Raw genomic sequence first — 17531 nt, 5'->3', positions numbered from 1 at the left:
CAATTATATTAATAAGTGCCACTAGCAAAATATATTTAACTAAGCAGAAAACAAGATTATGTTGCTTAGGTGCAACAATTCTCTTCTGCCAAAAATTATTACCATGTTCTGGAGAAAAAAGCCAGACATATGGACATCAACCACTGTGTAGGAAGTGACACTTAACAAATTCATATCTTTGTTGTCACACAGTAGCTGATGTGTGCCCCTTACACTAATATTCATGTTTATAACCATAAAAACTGAAGCCCCTCAAAATAAGTAACATTATGTAAATAACCCTGCAAACCACAGAGCAATGGAAGGAATGAAAAACAAGACATACTGCTCTTTTTGATACTAAGTCAGTCAAACTTTTCATAAAGCACCTAAATTGCTCTCCTATCATCAAATACTTCTCCTCTGCAGCTGTAAAACCCAGCACTGCCTGAAAGCAAAGGACTTCCAAGGACAAGGAAAAACTTAAGTCTACCTCAATTACTGGGGCTGTTCAGTTCCATGAAATGTACCACATTCAGTGTGCAGCACCAGCCCATTAATCTTATGTCAATGTTCCAAAAGAAACATTCATTGGCACAAAATTTCTATTAACAGGACACTGTTATTAAAATCTGTCACACTGGTTTGACACGTGATTCAGAGCAGAAGAAATAATTCATCACGGTGGACAATACAATTGCAATTATCTCAACCATGCAGGACTTGCCTTACCTAAAAATATAAACTATAATTAAATTTGTGATTAAGTAGTGAGACTTTACAGTAATACTACAATCAAGTTTTCTACCTATGTGACTGAAATGAAGAATTTAAAAGAAAGGGTAAAAGGTAGCAGGTACTGATGTAAAAACCAAAATCTAATGGAAGGCCTGCATCTATTCTTTTCTTTATCCTACTCTTATTAAAGCAAGAATTTACATAGGCTACAAACCTGATTGTGAACAATAAATGGGGCTTTAATCTGTAGTGAAACCCTCCTTTCTTTCTTTTACAAAATAAGCAGAAAATTAGTAATGCAGAAACCCGAGGTCACAAGAAGTGCCAGACAGGTCAGCAGAAGACACTTCTTACTCTTTAGTAATTCCTGCAGGATTTCCAGCACATTTCCTACATTGCTGCCAGGCATTCTCTCCATTTTATTAAGGGCAGCACCTCTTCCAAAGGGCAGTCAGAATGTAAACCACCAGTCCAGAGCTCTCAAGGAACCAGGCTGCACAAGGCATATGTCACCTCGTACCATGGCACAGAAGAAAGGCACTTCCTACCCCAAGCCTATGACAGAAGCAATCAGATTAACCTGGAAACTCACAATGAGTCCTCTTTTTTTTAAATTATTCTCTTTCTTTTGCTGATGAGTGGCTTGCCTTTGCTTACTTTCAGAGTGCATTCCTTTGCTCACTTTTGGGTATGCAGTGAGGATATAATTCTAGGATTGAGACCACACAAAACTTCTTATGGATCTCACCCATGAGCCTCAGCATTTAAGACACTACTTTGTAGTTCTCTTCATCCACATCAACACATTCTGGAAAATCTGCTGCTTCTGGTCATGGAGGTACCTGGTCTTACCTCCCCAGCTAAGCAGAATTTAAATGTCTCCATTCAGTCATGCAGAGAACAGTGCTCATCTCTCTGCAGTATGTTATCTTAATATTAACATGAACACCCCATGAGAAATACCTACATCTGCTGGGTGCAGAGAAGCACAAAGTAAAGCATTAAGGAAATATTTAGAAGTTGCTATGTAACACACTGAATATTTTGTTCTTAAGTAAACTGAAGGATTTTTCTCCTCTCAGTATTAGTAGAAAGAAGAGAAACACACTAAAGTCAAATAAACTGCAGACTCCCTTAAAGCCATATTGCTTTGATCTTGCCACAAGTAATTCTACCTTGTTCAGTCACCCACCAATGCACTTTTATTTATTAGAAGGTGAAAGAGTTACTGCTGTAGAGTTAGAAACATTAGAGACTATTGACTTTGCAATGGAGAGGACTACTCCCTTCCATTTGGCAGCTCTGTCTCCTTGTGGTCTGGCAAGAAGAATATTGTCATAAGAAGCAGGTGGCCCTAAATTTTAAGAATAACGAAGCTTTACAATAAAAAAATTAAAGCCTCAAGATCAAATGTCATTTTCCAGAATGAAATAGTAATGATTTCTCCAGATCAAAAAAAATACTGTTGATAATGAAAATATAACACAGTGAGTTGATATACAAATTACTTAAGATGCAGTACATTAAGTGTAATCCACAAATTTCTGTCTGTTCATCTGTCAGTTAAAACAATTTCATACATACTCTTTCTGTGGTCAACATCAATGAGTACGAAAGCCTGGCAATCCTAAGTTAAAGCTAAACTCCTCTCCTTAAGTAATATCTGGATTTTCTCCTATCTGAAATAAATTGTGTGTTAACAAAGCATCAATCTTGAATCTGGCCTTCCTGGATATCCGCAAGTGCCTTGTGGCATAAACATCACATGACCAGAAACATTCTTCTACACGTGTATATCCAGAATTCAGTGTTTCCCACCACTGTAAGCACTTCCTATCTAGGGAAAAAGTGGGTTTCTTTCATCACTTTTTTTCTCTCTCAACACGCCTGCTGTATTATTCTGTTTTACATAAGTAATGTGATTCCCATTTTTTATAGACACAATATTGCCCCTGGTACTTCTCAGACCAGAATCTAACCTCAAAAACACATTACTATTCAAGTTATAATTCTGCTTTTAAGAACAACTCCTCTGAAACCACAAAGTCCTTCCACTTGTATCTTCCTTTTCATAGTATCTGCTCTATATGAAACAAAACTTCACAATTATATTACAGTTACAATGACATTGAGAAGCGTTTGAGGTTTCTCTGTCAGTAAGGCAGAGCAGAGAGAACCTTGGGTGGCTTCAAAATTTCAGAATGACAGTATCATTACCCCATCTCGCTCTCACCAAGCAGGAAAAGAAATGAGAGGGAAAATGTGAACAATGTTAAAAATTAAACACACCATCAACCTGAGCAGTGCCTTAATATTGTATCTCATACTCCCTTATCTCATGCATTTCCTAACATACAAGCATCTCAATATATAAGAATAGTTTTTATCCCCCACTTTCTTTCTTTTCCTTTAACACTCTTTTCTTCACATCTGTGATTACACTTTTGCTAGAAAGTTACTTATGATTTTGGTAAGTTTCACTAGAAAGTCCATTAAGTGATATTTCCATTTTACAAGTCTTCCTTCCAGATAACAGCAGGGTGGGAAAGCAAAAAGTTAGTCACTTCAGAGCAAAAAAATTACATAGAAACAGAGTTTACTGCAAAGGTTTAGTGGGAGTCTATTCCCAGTTCCCCCAAAAAAATATTACAGAAAATCACTGACTAGGTACAGATAAGTAATTTTCACTGAAACTGACGGATTAAACAAACATTTTTAAAGTCATGATTTTTATCTTTATCTTTAGAAAATTACAGTTTTCATGTAATTTAATATTTACCGCATCCCCTAAAATAGTACGCACCATGTTTAAGTCCCAATCAAACATTTTAAAGTGCTCAAAATAAATTATTCCTAAGTAAACACATTGCACTGCATGACATTACTCTTCCCAAACCTTATCCTTGCATTCTGCAACTTTAGTGAAGCAAAGCACTACCTCCATAGCTATGCAATACCATTTCAAATTTCCAGAAATCTACCTGATCTCTCAACAGAGAGATCACTGAATAAAATAAATGTAAAGCAGGCAAAATGACATTTGGGACCATGAAATCGCTTGAGCAATAATGATTACAAGAGATTCAAGTTTTCAGGTTTAAAACAGATTTTTGACTTTCCTGAACCACCATGTTATCAGACCAAATGAGCATTTTTTAATTTCTCCAGGCCTTTGACAGGAAATACTCTTTTTAAAAACACATTGCTTATTTCATTGATATGAATGTTGCTTGTTATGTAACTGTATGGTTTTCTGAAGGTGCAGCTGCAGGCAACATTTAACAGGCATGACAAAGGAAGCACTACACTCCCAGAAGGAATATCAACAGGGAAACAGAAGAATGGTAACTTGCATGTTAGAGCAGACTCAGCAATTTAAATCCCAATTTCAAGACAGATCAATTTCATAAGGTTCGTAAGTAATCTCTGCAGAGGAAATATTTTTGTTTCACCACTAACCAAACAGGTCTGAATATGATCATTCTGTCTAGAAAAAAAGTCTGCTCTTGGTTCTTATAAAGACCAGTGTTTAAGGGTTGTACAGCTAAAAGCAAGCTCAGATAAAAGATACTGCAGCATAAAGTTTTGAAAAAGTGCTTGGCTATAAATAAATGAAGGACTATGTTCAACTGGAGTAATTCATAAATGCCCAGGAAAAGGATCTGACGCAGCCCTAGTGACAGATTTTTCACTGTGTTTTACAAAAAGAACAAATTCAAGTGTCAGGGATGCTTCTGCACATCTTGAGTTCAATCCAGTTCAGCATGGTATCATGCTACACTGCACATTACTATGAGCTGTCCCAGACAAAAGCTTTCTCCTCTGGCATTTGTGGACACAGCAGTAAATTAACAGAGATTCTAACACACATGATTCAAGACTGTCCATGAGCTATGGAGGGAAGCAGGCCAGTTGAGATTCACTTGCAGAATGGAGGCCCCAGCTGCAGCAGAGGACATGGAAAGACTTCATGACAATCAACAGACCTTCAAGGCAGCTGCATTCATGAGACTTAATTCACCCCTTCTGGAGGAGAGTCTCAAAATACTCCTTATATCCCAGGAGTACCAAATCAAAGAGTCATTTCCTGTTCTGGTATCAGTCTCCTTTCTTTTTGTTTTAAATACAAATATAAGCCTTGAGACCTGTAGTTCCTGGAAAATATTGTCTTTCGTTGAAACGAATGTACTTCCACAGAGCTGCTCTCCAGTTCTTATAAATCTTTTTTTCCCAAAGGAAGACTCGCTCTACTTGAAATAACTTTAAATATGTTAGGCAGTATGGAAAACAAAAAAAATTATAACGGACAACTGCTAATTCAGAAGATGAAACTTTCTTAATTTTGGAGGGCTTTTGTTTTGGATGATACATACATATCACTTAATGTTTAAATAATTTTCAGGCAAGCAGAGCTCTCTTGGGTTTGACTCTTCATTTTTCAGCCTAACATAAGGATGCTGTTAAGTGGATTGTACTCCCTTAAATATAATAGCAGAAAGCAGGAGAGGCAACAAACATCAGCAACTCTTCTGAAGTCTGGGTAGATTTTCTGTACTCTATTTGCCTCAGCTTTTAAAGGAAATTTAAAAACTGAAAATCAAAGAAAAACAGCAAGTCTCCTATAAACTGACTGCAAGTTTTACCTGTTTTCCATTATTTTCTGCTTTTTGCTTTGCCTTTGTTACAAGACAGCCCTGCATATTGACTGAGATCAGATCAGTGGGGCTATACCTGTTTGGATTACTTCCTTTCTCCTCTCAAATAGACTCTTGGTAGAAAAGGTATGCTTGCTGCTTGTTTTTTTGTTTTTTTGGGTTTTTTTAAAATTGTATTACTCTGATGGCCAGACACCCTCTTCACCTTGATGGGAAAAAACTTACATGACCTTAGAACTTCCTGAACCAAGTTTTCATGTTATAGAAGAACACCCCAATATCTAAACAGGTGTATATAAAACATATGGACAGGCAAAAACATAAGCAGTAAGTTTCTTTTCTTTCTTTTTGAGTAAACGAAGTGTAAAGCAAGGCTGTGTGAGCGCTCAACAAACTCCTCAGGCCAATTTGAAACCCCTCAGATTGCAAGAAAGTAATGTACCTTGGAGAGAGAGATCACCAAGAGAATCATGGCATGCAGTTTAACATGCCACTGGCACACAGAATGAGTACCACCACGTGTCAAATACCATTATTGTACAGGAGTGCTGGTACACAGATGCAGTAGCCTCACCCAGCATTCTGTAGCAGAGACCAAGCCTCAGTTCTGGTGGGAAAATTTTCAGAGGGGACAGACAGGGAACCTGAACCTGATCAGCCAGCTAAGTCTGTACTAAAAGCACCAAAACTGTTTCCAGTATGAAATAAAGAAGAAACCAATCTCAAACTGGTTGATGGGGAACATTGGTTACTTAACCTGGCATTGCTGTGAAAATACAGGTACTTCAAATTGAAAATTCAAGTTAAAAAAACCCTAACAACAAAAAACCTCGCCTAGTCAGTAGAAATTTTAATTTGTCTTATTTAAACATGGATGGGATATAAAAACTGCACACCAAAAAGAAACATAACCAGCACCTGAAATAGTAGCTAAGCATGTAATGGAAATACCAATGATCTTGCCCAGACCTCAGGACAATTCTGTTCATTTAGTTCTTCTAGGAAACTATAAAGTTACGAGGGGAAAGAAAAAAAAGCCAGAGTGCATATCACATCCTGTGATGCACTGTCAGGTAGTCTTCCAAATGTCACAATAACCAATTCACTGACAGGTAACAGAAGTTTCCAAGAAAATGTCCTGGCTAAAGCAAAATGTCTGGCATACATTTGCATAAAGGACCAGAAAAGGGGAGCAAGATGGAAGAACTCTACACTCCTACTTTTCCCAAGAGTTTTTAAGAGCCATTCAGGAAACTCACATGCCAGAAATGAAGAAAAATGCAGCAAGCATTATATGTCTGAATCATTCTTCAATGCCTAAGCACCATCTCTAACCATAAGTATTGTAGTCCAAGTCACAGTCATCATGACAGCACGTCATAATCGTGCCTACATCAAACTTAAATAAAATCCACATGAAAGCAAGGATCTGCCTGCACAGCCAGTTTCAGGATCAATGCCAAAATTTGATAAAACTTAATATTAAAAACACAGTAAGTTGCCTATCTACTACCTGGAAAGCATTTCTGTAAGTTGTACGAAGCCAGCATATGCCAATTCAAATGCACCTCTGTGCCTTGATTGCAGCAGATGATGTTTAAAGTAATCACCAATATTTTTAACCTAAAAAAGAAAGAAAAAGTTACTAAGCCTTTTGAAATTACATATCCATAATTTATTTATATATGCAAAATATTTTGCAGCTCAAAGCAGTAATACTCTCCTGGTTGGAAGGGTCACTGGTACAAGAAAAAAGCAACTAGAAATCCTATAATAAACAATAACTTACATTAATGATAACAAGTATTATACTCATTTTTTTAGGTTAACGAGGTAGTTCTATATTTTTTAAGAAGTCAAAAAACATAATGGACGTGAAATTGGTTATTTGTCTGTGATGGACATACTCAGGTTTTAAGAGAAGGAAGGGACAACTCTGATTTTCAGGGGAAACAAATGCAGAATCCTTCTTGTTTGCCTACACTCTTGCCTAAAACCCCAAAGAAAATGCCAACTGAAGTACAACAGCAGAAAAAAAATCTAAAAAGCTTTTAAGATACATAATTCAAACTCCAAAAATTGTACCAAAGGGAAACAAATCTACATTAGATTATGTAATACATAGATACACATTTCTAACATTCCAGAATTCTGCATAATTGCTGTTGACCATTAGAAATAATTTTTAAATGAAGATGATACTGTAATAATGTGAGCCATTTTTAAAAGCATTGAAATTGTAAATGCAATAACTGAACTTCCACTTATAGTTATTTTCTAGAGCTCTATTACAATACAAAGCTTTTAAATATGTCTGGAAGTTTACAGATCCACACAATCTCATTCCACAAAGCATAGGCTCTTGTTTGCTGATCTTTTTTTCTTTTAATTCTCATCAACTTTCAAGGTCCAAATCAAACTTCCCACTTATTTTGTTTAAAATGCATATATCACATACTTAATCTTATGCAAAATTTACTTCAGGAGTCCTTCCTAGAAGTTCTCCAGTAAAAGTTTCTTTAAACCTTTTATATAAAAAAATGCATAAAATCACATCAAGTTGCTTATAAAATTCTGCTTATTCTATTACTTATACAATTACTCTAATACTTTAATAATCTGACAAGTAATTCAGTTACCAGGGAAGTTAATGTCATATCTACCTTTATGGTTTTCCAACCTTAAGTAATTTGTATCACCCATGCAATGAGACTGCAATAATTAAAAATAATCTGAGACAGTCTATATATTATTTCCTGCAGCTAAAACTCACCTAATGTGAAACACACAATAACTGGACATATTCAAGCTAAAAGTTATTTCTGAGAGGATTTTAAGGAAACTTATGTAACCACAGGGTTTCATTTCAGCTTTCAGTTCAAAAAGGAGTAAGTGCCCTTTATTCACAAGGAACTGACCCATGGACAGGGCATTCTCCAGGTGTGTAAACAAAACCAAATTAAGAAATCCATACATATGCAAAATCCATTTACCAGCCTGTCCCAGCACCACACTTACACTTTTAGAACTCATACAATTTTTTTTTTTGGGTCAGGTAACTTCCAACTTTACTATTTATACTTCTAATATATATACTATATATATATATTTTTATACTCTATATATATATATATATATATATATATATATTTATACTATACGAGCTCCTTGCAACAGCTACACTGACTACAAGCTTGCATCAAACTCAACTCACAGGCTACAAGTGGCACAACCATAACTCAGTTCTTGAAAATAATATAAATTTAGAATACAATAGGTGAATCTTACTAATTGAACAATGTGCAGGGCCACACTTGCTACTGAGGGCAAGAATCTGAGTATTCAAAATATAAATTCTCTCCAAGATGTTCCAAGAGATTAATACAGGCCATGGGACAACTAAGTCTTCTGCTGCCTGCTTCTTTTCTTTTTCAGCTCTGGCAAACTTATCTCCCCAAACAGTCTTAAAGCTTCCCAGGTGAGATAAACATGAGTTTGAGGAAGAGCTAAATGCTCCTCCAGATTTGGAACACTCATGATTTGCATGTCATATGGCAAAAAACACAGAATCTTCATTAGATGTTGCTCTATTACCTAGAGGTTATGTTATACTATTTATATTGATTTTCTTAGGTAGACCTCTGAGCCTGCTATCTCTGTCAGATAGAAAATGAAAAGTAGAATATGCATTTGAATATAGAGATTGCTCCAGCTATACTCTGCACTCCCTATGTCTATTTCTAAAGGCAAGGCCACCATGTAAAATAGCTGATGTTTTGAGGACTGCCACGGAAACCCAAACTCCTACTCAAAAGACAAGGAGAGTGCAAGTCTGATGTTGTCCCAACTTCCTACAAACAACAAAGTATCATGCAGGAGCTGCCTCCCTGCCAACCTCTCCCCCACAGGTACACAGCACAACAGGCAGCATTGCTGCTGCAAAGAGCAGCCCCCCAGCAGCATGCTGCCTGCCAGGAAGCAGTTTTGTTATGCCATTTCCTCCTGCACACCAGCACTGTAAGACACTGTCTTTCCATCTGCATGCTCCAGTAAAAAAGCAGGTACAATCAATCAGAAGACTGAGCAAATTCAACACTCATTGTGATCTTTTGAGTGAGTAAGTTATGACAGCGCCGATCCCCTAAGGCACAATTCAACACAGTTACTGACCTAAATCTGAAGCACAGTACAACAGGAGGAAGGTTTGCAACAGGAAGACACACACGGGCCAAGAGGTGCTACCAGATTTTTCTCAACAATTACTTAGCCCTGGCTTAAGGCAAGCTGACCAAGGTTTCTCTCAAAGTTTTCCCTCTCTGTATTCTTAAATCTCTTCCAATAGTTACAAAACAAAGAAAAAGAATGGGCAACTTGAAAGAAAAGTTCTACATGCGTAAGATAACAAAATCCAATTTGCTTATAAACACTTTTCAGTGTTGACAAATAAGTCTGAAGCCCCAGCATTTATGGCACTGACATTTTTTGTCATTTCTGATGAAACTCCAGGTTTTTTGTACAAAACATGGCAATGACCTAAAGTTACAAGAAGTACAGAGAAAATGCCTGCATTCATCTTTGCGTATTTCCTAGCAAGCCTGATGAAAATCAGGATTTCAAAACATTCTTCAAATGAAAATGTAGACTTCCTGTTTTACAGGAAGACATCTGAAGCATAAACAAGCTGAAGAGGTATCTATGGGAAAAGAAGGTATCTTTACAGAATCACAGAAAATCCTGAACTGGAAGAGACCCACAAGGACCATGGAAGTCTAACCTTCCTTAATAATGTATTATTTCTGAAAGAGCACCTATTAATATCTGCTTTCCAAAAACAGAGGTGCTACAGTTAGAATTGACTCATTAGAGTTAGACTCATTCTAAAACCCCAATTCCTCTTTGACTTGGTACAGATTAAGGAACATAATTGTGGAAATGCATATCTGTTCTCTCATCTGCCCTCCAGACCCCAGCAACAATACAAGCACAGCTGTTCACCAGATGAAAACATGAGGACTGGAGACAATGCAAGAACAAAGACACCAACACTATTTCCATGGCACCACAACATTAGATAAGAAATAAAATCTGGAGTACATAGTACTATTTTTTATTTTAAAATGTAAAAGTTCTAACACCTAAGGAAAAACTAAGTAGAGTGGTTTTTGTTGGAAAGAAAAAGAGGTTAAAAAGTAGTTGGTCTTTCATATTTCAGTCTTCTATGCAAACTGGTTTTGTTAAAACATATGAAAATGAAAAGATCATCAATTAAAACAGAAATTTAGTAAACAAAATATTTCCCAAATAAATGCCTGTGGTAATCTAATTTCTTGCAACCACTGAACTCAACATTCTGCAAGAAATCCAGATGGCATATTAACATTTCTCATATCTCATATCAAAAAAATCAGAGGAAAAAGATACAGTCAGATTACATACAAATTATAACAATGGATAGGAGGAAAACAAGACTAAGACGAGTCAGTATGTTTGACTTTCAGAATTCTTGACTCTGAGGGCTAATTAAGGAAGAGCTTTAAACAATCCCAATATGTGGAGTTCAAAATGACACAAAAGAGACTTTGAATATGAAGTCAGTTTGGAAGATTTTTTTTAGCAATTCTATTAGTGACATATATCCTGAGAGAGACACAACAGGGAGGGTGGCAGGCAGGCACTGGTATCCCTAAACACAGCACACATCTCATAAATAACCCAGTACAATTCTAATGAATGAATTTGTTAGTTATGTATAATAACTTCTTCACTTATCTGTTCCTACTGTAGTTATGCTTTCTGAATACCACTGAATCAAAACAGGACTGATAACCAAGGATAATAAAGAAAACCCTTAGAGCATGGCAATTAAAAAGGATTTAAAACCCACAACTTCACCCAAATAGAACACAGATTTCAGAAAAAAAAGTCTAAAAACTGCTTTGCTCTACCACTACCAAAAAAGAAATAGCAGGTTTTATAATAAAATTTTTTCCCTACCTGTTCTACAGTTATTAACCCATCTGAAGGTTCAGATGCAGTTTGTGAAGGCAAAAGTTTACACAGTGTCCCTAAGAGCAGAGATACTTCCTTCATGCTTCTCCAGCAACACACAAGAACCATTTGAGCTGTGACGTCACACGCTTGCCTGTCTTTGCCTTAAAAACAAGAAAACAACAAATGCAATAGTGTAACTCAAGGTTCTCAAATGCAGGTGTGTAATTTAAACTTCATCTAGCCTGTGCTACAAAATGCAATTAAATACGAAAAAATGTCTAAACTTGCCTGCCCAAAAGATAATTCAATCTTGTTGACCCTGCTTTCCCTGCTCAACAGTTGCTTTACTTTCTTGCACTTGGAAAAGGCAGCAGTATTAGCATTTTACCAGGGAAGTGTTGTTTTAAAGAGCAGACGTCTTTTGGTCACAATTGCTATTTACTAGCACACCGAGCTACAGAAACACGTTCAGAAAACTTCGTATTCCCCCATCCCTGGCTCCCTGTACATTCTCCAGGCGCCTCCCAGAAGGAAGCAGCGTTGGTGACGCACCGCTGCCACCTGGTGGCCACTGCGACACTGGCACGTGTTTATTTACCCCTTTACTCGTGAAGGGAAACACACCAAATGATTTCAAACATGGGAAAAAGCAAAGGAAGTCCAAAAGCTTGCATAAACTATTGCATTTTAAAGTGTAAGGACATTCTATCAATTTATTCTGGCCTACACTGAATATGCCAAAGTTTACAATTTCTTCATTGTTGTAAGGATCAGTTTCATAGCTGCTATTAATTGAAGCAGACAAATACTACCTAACATTTTACAAATGGAATCTTTCAAACTGAAGTTTCTGTTCATGTAATTTCATGCAACAAGTTGTATTGCATGAAGATAGTCTCTAGTAGCCTTGTGTACACTGGAGAGAAAAATCACAGGAACACTTCTCAACTAGAATTACATTAGAAGCTTGATAGAAAAGGTGCTCAAGATTACCTGGCCAGTGTAGTAAAGGCAACAGAGTCTAGGCCAATACAAAATTAATTTTCACTTAAAGAATTAACCACAATCTTCCTGAAGCACAGTGAATTAGTCTTTAAAACCATGTCCATGGAGAACTAGCTTCTGACACATAAGAATTGAAACATTACACAAGCAAGTAATTTCAAACTGATCATCCACATAAAATGCTTCCTCTATAAAAAAATCCCTTGATTTAATTACTAATATAGCCTTGAATTTACCTCCTATTTCCACAGAAATATTTTTCATTGGCCTCTGGTCAGCCAGATTTTCAGATTCTTCTTTGCAGTGTTCTTTCAGAATTTTTGCTTGCAGAAAATAATCATTTGTGTCCTGTGGTTGTATCTCGTGCAGAATCATCTGCAGGCGACCTGCACTTTCTGCACATTAATCAAGAGGAATATTTAAGATAGCTTTGTCTTCTACTTACAGTTCTTTATAATGATGTAATTAATTTTGGGTGCATAAGTACAAAAAGCTATTAGAATTTTTAAAAAGTAAAAAATAAAAAAAATCCACAAGATTCTATGGTGATTAGAACAATCAAAGAAAGAAACCTGAATTTACTGTCCCCTGTTTTGAAAGGGATGCCATGACACAGGGATGCCAATGTTTGTAGGTTTTTTAGTGAAGAAGTCAAGAAAACTTTACCAGAAATTAAAAGAGTGACCTAAAATTATGATATAAAATGAGAAGCTGAAAGGGAGGGGTGCTCAGTCTAATTCTGAATGACTGCAAGACAAAGACACCTTCAGGAGCACCAGATTTGAAAAAACACTCTTTTGCGATTGTGTTTGGTTCTTTACCTGGATCACTGTCCATTGGAATAAGACCCTCTGGTGATGAGCTCTGTACTACTGGTGATACTACAGCAGAGAGGCTGTATGACATCAGAATGAGCCTGGTCACTATTTCCCTCCATTCAGACACCAGTGTCAAGTCACTTAAGAAAAAAAAAACGTCAAAATCACAACCAAAACACAACATGGATGAAAAATAATTTTATATTTAAAGGAACTAAAGTTACAAACACTTCTGCAACAATATTTATGAAAACTATAAATAGGGTAGAGATTGAAAAGTCTTAAGGCTGAGTTTAACATATACAAAGGAAGTATCAAACACTGCAGCAGTCAGCAAAAGTTCTAAAATCCACAGGTACTGGATTTCCGTATAAGTAATACTGTATGATTTTCTGTTCTCCTCAACAGCTCTTCCACTGCACTTAAACACGGAGTTACAACTTCCCATTTAGTATGTTTTGCTTAAATACGGAGTTACAACTTATTTAGTATGTTTTACTTACTTGAAGGGTAATTGCTGCAAAGCCCCATTTATACAGTGCACTCTCCCATACATGGGAAATGATGCTGCTGCTTGGAGCAGAGACTTCTTGGCTTGGAATATTTCTTCTTCAACAGTCACCAATAAAAGCTTGATAACTAAAATATTTTAAAGACAGATTTGCATTGAACACCTATATACTGTATTTTCTAAGAAACAAATCTGCTTTAAGAAACAGGAATAAAACCTGTGTACACAACAATGCAATGGAATATCAATAGCACATCAATTTCCTTTATTATACTTTTCCCTCTTTTGTCATTGAAATATATGTTACCATTGATTTTCAGTTACCTAAACTCCAGCAATATTTGTTAAGAGTTAATTTAATCTGTCTCTCTGATCAAATGGCAACTGTGAAAAGCACTACCATAATCCTATGCTCAGGAACAATCCAACAGCTCATGATGAAGTGATCTACTCCATACTGCAAGTCAGACTTCACCCTTACAGTCATATTAATACAATGATGAGTACAGTAGAATATTAAAGATCAAAATTTCACGATTATACATTTGAACCTTATGTTTTCCACTAAATAACCTGACCAATTTTCAAGGACACATGTGCCTATTATCATTGCTTATAGCTTATGACACCTCAGGGCCAGAATCAGAACAAATTACAGATCCCAACAAGAAACCATGGATCACTACCAGCAGCAGATACCTCAGAGCAATGAGACATGAGGTTACCCACACATTTCCTTCACTTATGGCAACCACAACCATATCTCAAAATTGTTATTTCACTGCATATGAAGAAAGGATTAACAGCATCTGTAGAGAAGCCAAGAATGGCACAAAAAAGTATAGAATAGTGAGTTTTCTGCAAATTATATAAGATGTTTTACCACAAATAATGAACTTAAGTGTTTTAGTTTCACTAAAGATTATTTACGGTAGAGAAAGCTTGATTAACAAATCTACCAAACCTGCCAGATTTAGAGCCCTGTCATCTTTCATCCAGGGGCACTAAACCAAACAAAAATACTCCATTTGTGAACAAAGCCTCATTTCTGTGGATGCGTATTCACAGGACTGCAAATCTCACAGAAAAGTGGGTCCAAGTGAACAGAGCTCCAAGGGGCAGCTTTGCAAATATCAAGTATTGGCACAAACACAGACCAACTGCAGCTGCCTTCCCTCTGAGTAAGTGAGCTCTTCAGGGAAGAAGAGGGTCCCTTCCTGCACTTCATGCACTCAGCTTCACCAGGCTCACTGCCTGGGCCCTCACAGCCCTTTAAAAAGTCACTGGTCAAAAAAACAACAAAAGCCATATTATAGAATATTCAGCAGCCTCAACACAAACAGGACTAGAAGATCTTACGAAGGAACCTGGCTTCTTAACAGCAGAACACAATATACTTAAAATCCTGTTGGAAATAAGCATCTCTTACTAAGCTTATTGCCAAAAGCCTTATGGAAAAGCAGCAAACTTTTAATAAATATAAAAAATCTCTCCCCAAAAATCTTACCTGCCAAAGTGTTTTTCTCCACTGTACTCACTGATGTGTTTTCATCCATCTGGGGGTTATGCTCAAGCCATTTTCCTAAACAAATGTGCTGCAGTCCTTTGTGATAGACTAAAAAGTTCAGCAAATATGAAGCAGTGACACAGTCGTATGGCTTGGTGCTTGTGCTAAGATCAATTGCTGCTTGGAATAGAAGATCCAAATTTTCAGAATCCTGAAAAAAAAAAAAAACCAAAGCAGTAATAGTGCTCATTTAATTTAGCTTCCAGATTGATTTAATTAAACTTCTTACCACCCTGGAATCTGAGAACCTGCTTTTCATTAAGTTTGCTGGTACATATTTCTTAAGAAACACTTATTTTGTGCACTGATCACCTTACACTCAAAACATGCATGTGCACGTATTAAGCAAGGATACAATTATATAGATATTGAGGAAGGGGACAGCCATTTATAAAGCAGTATTGAATCCCACTGCACCTCACAGGAAAATATTTTTTTTTAAATTATTGTGTTTTATCTGCTAATGGGCATTAAAGAGAACTTGGTAGCAGTATTTGCTCCTCTGTACTAATGAATTTAAAAATAACTTTTAATGAAGTTAGAGACAATCTCTATCAATTCAATGGGCAATATTTGTGAGAAATAAAAAAAAATAATCAGATAATGAAGTCTGAGATCAATCACAAAGAAAGAGAAACAGGGAGCTGAATTTCCTAAATGTACAAGAGTAACCAAGTCAAAATGTCTCAATCATTTACAAAGGGAAGCCACAGCTAAGCCAAGGGCTTGCATTAACCATTTCTCTGATAGTTCATAGTTATACCCAATGAACTTCCCAAATTCCTTCATCCATTAGTGGAACAAGCCACCTTAGCTAAGGGCAGAAGCTGTATAAAAATATACAGAAGGTGTTAGTGATGAACACTACTGCAGGCAACTTGGACCAGCTTCTAAGGTTCAGGATTCCTGCTCTGTACCTATCACAAGCACCTGGTATACTACAGAACACTCATCTTCCACAAAATCACTCCCTCTAAACTCTTCAAGTTCATACCTGTAAATTCAATGCAACATCACGTAGTTTCATCAAAAGTCTGAACGCCAGAATTTTTACTTCCTCAAAAGTACTGGCAAAACACTGGATCAAAGTTTGGACACGAGCAGAATCAACCTCCTGATCCAACTGAAAAACTTGTGCATGGCCTGTTCAAAGAAATTAATGCATTAGATGGTTGTGCTGTAACTCTTTCCAGAATAAGCACTGTCTTCATATTCTGTTTTGCTATACTAAAAGAAGCATTAAAATTTTAGCTAAATTATTATTTTAATATTACTTCTCTTAATAGGTCTTAAAATACCACATTTACCATTGTTAGGAACAAAAATGCTTACCTTATTTTAAAAATTACTCTTAATAATACAGAAAATAACTTATTGGCAAAAACAGAATACCATTTACTCCCTTTAAATTCAGCATTAAAAATAATCTTCTGGTTTCACTTAAAAACTCTTTTCCTGTAAGTATGCATATTAGAAAATAATTCCTTTCAAAAAAGATGTTGAATGCTTCAGTGTGTTTTTGCACTTGGTTTTGAGTTTTGTTATAGGAATAATCCCTTAAAATGTGTGTAATTTCTTTTGGTTTTAATTTAGATATAAATGAGTTGTGAATTCTGGTGACTTAATGCTGTGAAGAAGGCAGAAATTTTAGGATGTCAAAAACTGCACCGTAATACAGCACAGAACACAACAGCTGAATCACCTTTATAAAAGTAACGTCCAAATTATTAAATCCTCAGTTGCTATTATAAACAACTGAGAATAACTTCCTATTTTTAAAAAAAGCCATAACAATTCATAAACACTCCTATACATATTCATAAAAATAACATTAATGTGTGCATTCATCAAGGCATTGTGAGAACTTATTTAGCAAGATGGCTTTTTTCATTCCCTCTCAAATCAATTTATCTTAGACAACCCATTTCTTCAAAGGAAAGTGTTACAATTTAGGACTGAAACATTTTTATGTTGGCCATATGATCAAGAGACAAGATTTAGCAAGAATATCAATACTCCAAGGCTCTAACAAATACTTCTTGAATTAAGATTGCCAAAATCATGAAGAAAATTTAAAATAACACCAGCACATCATCATTAACTGGACAATAAAACTGTTTTTATTTAGCATAATATCATGAGAATATGCAATATTTTTCAATCAAGAGTTTTTGGGAATTCAGCATTTTAAGCTATTAAGATCTATATGCACGAAAAAGGAGTGAAGTTATCAAATACACTGAAACTTGACCAGGAATTTTTCCTTA

At 36.1% G+C, this 17531-nt stretch overlaps 1 protein-coding gene across 1 annotated transcript in view; it reads right to left on the bottom strand.

The window, feature by feature from the left end:
- The window catches only part of THADA (THADA armadillo repeat containing), a 150025-nt gene that overhangs the window by 120337 nt on the left and 12157 nt on the right, over positions 1-17531 (bottom strand). The window contains exons 16-22 of the mRNA XM_056486272.1: positions 16259-16407; positions 15205-15415; positions 13690-13825; positions 13190-13326; positions 12605-12763; positions 11367-11524; positions 6886-6995 (exon numbers count right to left, since the gene is read on the bottom strand). Of these exons, the coding sequence (XP_056342247.1) occupies positions 6886-6995; positions 11367-11524; positions 12605-12763; positions 13190-13326; positions 13690-13825; positions 15205-15415; positions 16259-16407 (1060 nt within the window). The remainder of the gene's footprint in view (positions 1-6885; positions 6996-11366; positions 11525-12604; positions 12764-13189; positions 13327-13689; positions 13826-15204; positions 15416-16258; positions 16408-17531) is intronic.

Source organism: Oenanthe melanoleuca, chromosome 3, assembly GCF_029582105.1.
Source record: "Oenanthe melanoleuca isolate GR-GAL-2019-014 chromosome 3, OMel1.0, whole genome shotgun sequence".
NCBI lineage: Eukaryota > Metazoa > Chordata > Aves > Passeriformes > Muscicapidae > Oenanthe > Oenanthe melanoleuca.
This window is presented reverse-complemented; position numbering and strand designations above follow the sequence as displayed.